The sequence below is a fragment of the Triticum dicoccoides genome, chromosome 4A (genome assembly GCF_002162155.2).
Source record: "Triticum dicoccoides isolate Atlit2015 ecotype Zavitan chromosome 4A, WEW_v2.0, whole genome shotgun sequence".
NCBI classification, from domain to species: domain Eukaryota; kingdom Viridiplantae; phylum Streptophyta; class Magnoliopsida; order Poales; family Poaceae; genus Triticum; species Triticum dicoccoides.
In genome coordinates this window covers 145,909,162-145,915,499 of record NC_041386.1, presented here as the reverse complement: position 1 = coordinate 145,915,499, position 6,338 = coordinate 145,909,162, and the positions used below count along the sequence as shown (strand labels likewise).

Genomic DNA, 6,338 nt, shown 5'->3' with positions numbered 1-6,338 from the left:
GTGTGTGGACTACGTGGTCGCCGGAGAGGCCGCGAAGCGGACGATGGTGAGGCCTTGCGCCACGGCGCCCAAAGGTCCCGGGGAGCCCACGTGCCCCTGCCTCCAGCCACACGGCCGCTCGGGCCAAAGTTAATTGCCGATCCTACGTAGTACAACCCCTCCTACGTACCGCCCGGGCCGACGTCTCGCGGCGCTATATTATGGCGCCCTGTCTTGCCGCCGGGCGTGGCCGAAGCTAAGCTCGCCCTCCCAAGAGATCAGGGCCGCCCGAACGACTGACCCAGAGAGAAGAGGAAGATCATCTCCCCCGTCGCCTTGATCTCTCACACCAACTCCTTTTGGGCGCGAGCGCGGATCGACCACACCCCGTCGCTCTAGTACCTAACTAGCCAATATCGCCCACGCCCGCCTGCCCGGCCGGCGACCACGAGCTGTTTGCTCGTGTGTTGGGAGCTAGCTAGCGAGGCACGTCGTATACAAGGGCCGCCATGGGGAGGGCGCCGTGCTGCGAGAAGGTGGGGCTGAAGCGGGGGAGGTGGACGGCGGAGGAGGACGACATACTCGCAAACTACATTGCCAAGCACGGCGAGGGCTCATGGAGGTCTCTTCCCAAGAATGCAGGTAAATATGGCATAAACCCGTGCATGTGCGAGCTAGAGCATCATCATGACTACTTTAGCTATTTTCTTTGTCTGCAGCAGGTGCTTCATGAGTTGCAACTTTTCAGACAGATTAACTAGGCATGTCATGACTAACATGTACGTTTATCTGTTCCTGCTTCGGTTGTATATACAGGGCTACTGAGGTGTGGCAAGAGCTGCAGGCTGCGGTGGATCAACTACCTCAGAGACGGGGTGAGGAGAGGCAACATCTCCAAGGAGGAGGACGACCTCATCGTCAAACTTCATGCCACCCTTGGCAACAGGTACGTGTCTGTGGATACCAGTATACACCTGTTTTAGTTTACTACCTTTAATTTTTACCCTGCGCTGTTTCCCTTGCAAAAAATTAGTGTTACGTGCAGCTCTACTTTCGAACAACCTGCTATGCACAGAATTAATGAGTATTAAAGTACCATTGGGAGTCACAGCCCACATGGATCAGTCCAAAAGAGGTAAGTAAAAAAAACACTAGTGCATTGACTACTGAGTCGATCTGGCAGCACATGCATGGCTTTGTCACGTGCGCTCAGAAGCTGTCAATCGTGAAAATGCCACGATGAAATCTCGTTGGTAAAAGAGCTCTGTACGTACGCTGGATGCGTGTACCACAAACTAGACGGCATCCGATTTTGAGAGTTCAGATATCACGTCTATACATAAAATCATAGAGTACAGCTCAGTACACTATGTACTACTACACATAAATCATAGCGTACAGCTCAGTATGCTACTATACGCTACTATACAAAAATCATAGCGTACTGACTGTGTAGTGCGAATTGTACAACATCCGACAATTTGGTTTGAGAGTTGAGGCATCACATGCAATTGTTTCTTCAGTGCTCAGCGAGGCTTTTATGGCTGAGACCAACACAGGCCCGCATGACTTCGTTTTCTCGTCCGGCGTCGTTTCATGTGCTTTTTCTACTGTACATAATCAATAGTATTCCCGTCAGGTCAATTTAGCTATGTGGTGCTTGTCGCTAGTTGCATTCCAAACCTGTGGCGGAAGGGCATGGCGCGTCTGCAGTCTGATCGCTCCTCTCTTTCGCAATGAATGCACGAAACCTTCTAGGCAACACGCGCGCGTCCTGCATGGCCAGCCCAGCCCTCACTGTCAGGCTCGGTAATTTGTAGAGCGTGGAGATACACGTAGGGAGATGCATGGTCTGTCAATGCTCCACTATATATTTGTGTCTTCAGTGCCCGCACGTAGTCCTTTTAACTCCAACACAAACCCGCTTACCTGTAGTACATAGAAAACGAAAATTATTTCTTTCCCTTTCCGTCTAGAGAAAACGCTTGCACGGGACGTGATCGCTGCCGTGTGCTTTCTCGTGTTGAAACGTACATATAACACACAAGATAGCTACCGCTAGCAGCTAGCCAGAGCTAACTCCCTTTTCTTTTTCTTTTTTGCGGGTGAGCCAAAGCCAGTTCCCTTGGATATTAAGGCATTCTTTTTTTTTTTGCGAAAATATTAAGGAATTTGACCGCATATATGAACTACCCCGTCTGTTTATATACGTAAATTTTTCAAATCAGTGGGATCTTCAACATATATGTATTCATTAGAAGAAAAAAATGTTTTTTGCAGGGATCATTAGAAAATATATTAGTAAACACTAAAAAGATGTTATTGATACACGACAAAAATATTTCCATGTAAGTACTCCAAAAACATTACAGTGCCTCGTTTCAAATAGTAACATTAGATTTGTCGTGGGAACATTTCCTTTATTTTCTGATAATACGTACCTACAGATTTAAAATAATGTTCAAAGAAACATGTTTGTGTCTAGAACGACATATTTAAGAAAGAAGGGAGTAGATGACTTCAAGGAAAATATCAAGAAATGTCTCTCTCCACTTCCCAACTAAAATCTCTCTCTCTCTCTCTCTCTCTCTCTCTAACCTTTTTTAGCCATTGTCTCTCTCTCCCCCTAACTATGACTGCTCATATTTGGAGCCAAATAAAATAATATCAGTAGATGCACCGTGGAAAACAACCTAATCTTGTACTTAACGTCTTATATTTGTTTACAATGAGAGTAATTTTGAAATAAATACAAACACGCACATGTCAACTGTAAATGTCGAAGTTGCTTAATCGGCAATTTTTAAATAATACCACCAATCTTTAACCGAGTTAAAGTTGCTCTAATTGTCATAGTGGATGTGCGTTAGGCCAAGCCTTCTTGATGTCAGTCCAAATCTGTCTCATGTGTAGCCGCACTTAAAAGGAAGATGAGCCGCCGTTTTCGGTTCACACTTAGAGCATGCTTGGATACGTTTTAGTCCCATGACTAAAAATAGTGGGACTAAAACTTGCTAGTCTCATCCATGCTTGGATCCAAATACTAAAGAGACTAAAATCTAGTTATTGAGCATTTATTATCCTCCAAACCCTCCAATCCAGAACTAAGGAGAGGAATTAAATGAGGAGAGAGAGAGCTAATACATATTTTAGTAGGTTTCCCATGACTAAAAGATTTTAGCCTCAAGACTAGTCCTAGCCTCTCTTTAGTCAAGGGTGCTTGAAACTTTAGCCTCTAAAAAAGACTATTTTTAGTCAGACTAAAAATAGTCCCTTGTATCCAAGCACCCTCTTACAAAATTGGAATAAACTACAATTTGGCAGTTCCGACGTTGAAGCCTATCCGGCGTCCACACTTAATCACTCATTTTCTGATGCCCAAGAAACTATTAGACCTCTCTGATTACATAGGTGCTTCGAGGAGAGGTTAGCAATTTTACTCAATGTGTAGGGTGCGTAGCCTCTTGTTGCTAATCTTCCTTCAATTAATTAGTTATAGATTGTAAACTGTGTTCTTGTCTAGCTACCCACGTCTAGCAATTGTTTCTTCATGGTCATGGGTCATCAAGCTCCTCTTTCTCCTTTTAATTACCTTGCAACATTAGATATTTTTTGCCTGCTTGGTAGTCTCAGCGAGCATCTCTGTACGAAGCACTAGAAATGCCCTCAGTGAAACAGACGCACGGTAACACGCGCACGTGCATGCATGTGCATTAGCCCACGCGCATGAATACCTCACTAGCTATTCTCTAGAAGCAAACCACTCCCTTCGTTCCAAAATAAATATCTTAAGCTTAATATAATTTTATACTAAAATTGATTTAAAGTTGAGACACTTATTTTAAGACGAAAGAAGTATTAGCTAGGTTGGCGATGCGTATACATTCACTAATCTTCTTCACCTGCCACGGCGAGGAAACAAGAAGTGACAATCAGCTCTCTTGTCAATTAGGTTGTCACTTTCTTCCTGCGAGGGTTAACTCGCAGTTCTTTCTCGTGGCGACTTTTCTCTGACACACCATCGTTATCATGCAAGATATGATGTTTTTCTTTTCTTTCATTGACGAAAAACTGAGCATCCACTTTCATCGGCTGTCGAATACATATCTGGCTCACGGGTCACTGTCCATGGGCCCGGCAGGTTTAATGCAGGGCCCACGTGTCTTAAATGTTTTCAGCCTTTACGTTGACAAACACTGATGCTGAGAGCTGAGGGGACCCTGAGGTCCAGGGATCTACTAGGCTGCAAGCTGCTGCACGTCAAGTGTACGCTGCGGAGCTTTCTGCGCTTTACGACACGCTCTAGCCCACACCCTGATTACGGCACACCAGCGGCCTGCGTCAATGCACTAGGACTATACTCCGTCTACTCTCTTTTTTTCTTCTTCTTTTTTGATAACCGTACTCCGTGTGCTTAGCACGGTTAACCTGCTGCAAAAAGAACCTCGTAAAACGTCCGTACTCCGTGTGCTTAGCACGGTTAACCTGCTGCAAAAAGAACCTCGTAAAACGTCGCCCTCTCGTGTTGATATTAGAGGTGTTTGGTTCAGAAGTCTTAGGACTTTTTCTAGTTCCAGGGACTAATCAAAAAAGACTCTCCAATAGAGTCTTTTTCTAGTCCGTGTAGAAAAAGTCCCTTCCATTTGGTTCCTAGAAACTTTTCAAGGACTTTTTCTAGTCTCTGGAACTAAAAAGTCCATGAACCAAACACCCTCATCGCCTTTGCTTTTAGCCGCGACATGTAAATATCTCCAGCTGACGGGCATGCATTTTGTCTGACTGACAGATGGTCCCTGATCGCGAGCCACCTACCAGGGCGAACAGACAACGAAATAAAGAATTACTGGAACTCGCATCTCAGCCGGCAGATCCACACCTTCCGGAGGATCTACACCGCCGTCAGCGACACCGCCATAACCGTCGACGTCAACAAGCTTTCCGCCGCCGGCAAGCGGCGCGGCGGCCGCACCCCTGGCCAGTCGCCAAGGAGCAGCACAAAGAAGAAGCCGGTGCCGGAGCCCATCACCAAGGCGAAGGACGAATCTAGCCCGGCCGGCGCTGCGTCATCAGTGTCAAGCTCACCTCACAGCGACGAGGCTAGAAGCGCGGTGGTCGACCCGGACCAGAATCAGCCCAACAACAGCATCAGTGTCAGCCACACTTCTGATGGGCCCTGCAGCGAGGATGGGACGTGGCCCATGGTCATGGACCCTGTTGATCAGACTGGTGTCCTCGAGGCGAACTGCACTGTGGATCAGCAGATGGGGCTCTGGGAAGTGAACAGCTCAATGAATCAGATTGGGATCATGGAGGACGAGAGCGAGATGCAGGCACTCCTGTCCAGCAGCGTTACAGCAGAGAATGGGCTTGTTGGCATCGATCCTGGAGGCCTGTCACAGGTGGACGATCTCTTGGACATGGACTGGGAGGGGTTTGCATCCCATCTATGGGACCAGCCAGCCCAGAATGGCCTTCTACAGCCCGCTGAGCCGCAGGCGGCGAAGGGCTCCGAGTCGGACGAGCTGGAGTCGTTCGTCAGTTGGCTCCTCTCCGACGCGTGCTGAGAAGATCCCAGAACGGCAGCGGCGAGCAGCCCCAGCCCATTGCAAAGCAGGTGTCTTTTTCTTTTTCAGAAACAATAGCAAAGCAGGTGTCGTGTGTGTGCAAGTTTTGGTAGCGTTTGCTAGCTTTCTTGTAAATATGTGTGGTCTTGTGCATGTACTTTTCCTATATCATAGCGTTGGTGGTAGAGTCGTATATGGCGTCTGAGCGTAGTGGGGATCTGCTAGGTTTGCTGTGCAATGCATCCCGGTTGCTGTGGAAGCTCGCATCATTGCAGAAGCAGTGAAATGAACCTTTGAGTTGAACTTGAACCGTTCGAGTTCGTCTCCGACTGTACACAATTCGGATCCAAATAGAGTAAGAACGAAAAGGATATGTATTGCGGGCCAGCAGAACAAGATTTTGTTCGGCAGGCCATTAACCGCGGTAAGCGGATGCAGTGAGCCAGTGACCAGAGAGTCTCATGATCCGTGGCGATTCTACACACAAGCCGTAGAGTCAATTGTTCTTAAAAAAAACCATGTGGTCAGTTGACTTACAGCTTGTGGAAAATCAGCCTAATAATAATGTGTCAGTTGTTCTTAAAAAAACCATGGGGCCAGTTGACTTACAGCTTGGGAAAAATCAGCCTAATACAGTTCTCTTCCCTTTGTCCATCCTCCAAGAAAAGGCAGCTAGAGTTTCTGCCTCCCGTCAGCGGCGGCACCGATCTCCCACGTCTCATGTGGCCTTAGGGCCATGGGTGCGCCGCGATCTCCCACGTCTCCGCCGATCTTTCACGCTATTTTGACTTGTAA

The 6,338-nt window shown here is 47.3% G+C and overlaps 1 protein-coding gene across 1 annotated transcript; it reads left to right on the top strand.

Moving 5' to 3' along the window:
• Nucleotides 1-207: 207 nt before the first annotated feature.
• LOC119285469 (myb-related protein P-like) lies at nucleotides 208-5,852 on the top strand. The gene is made up of 3 exons (XM_037564751.1): nucleotides 208-621; nucleotides 796-925; nucleotides 4,766-5,852. The coding sequence occupies exons 1-3, from the start codon at nucleotides 489-491 to the stop codon at nucleotides 5,541-5,543; spliced, it is 1,041 nt and encodes a 346-aa protein (XP_037420648.1). The 5' UTR covers nucleotides 208-488; the 3' UTR covers nucleotides 5,544-5,852.
• The last annotated feature ends 486 nt before the right edge of the window (nucleotides 5,853-6,338 follow it).

What these genes read in the sequence shown, in the direction of transcription:
- LOC119285469 (XM_037564751.1), top strand. Translation starts at nt 489, where the DNA reads ATGGGGAGGGCGCCGTGCTGCGAGAAGGTGGGGCTGAAGCGGGGGAGG. An exon ending in GTCTCTTCCCAAGAATGCAG is followed by an intron (nt 622 to 795) that starts GTAAATATGGCA and finishes TTGTATATACAG; the next exon opens with GGCTACTGAGGTGTGGCAAG. An exon ending in CATGCCACCCTTGGCAACAG is followed by an intron (nt 926 to 4,765) that starts GTACGTGTCTGT and finishes TCTGACTGACAG; the next exon opens with ATGGTCCCTGATCGCGAGCC.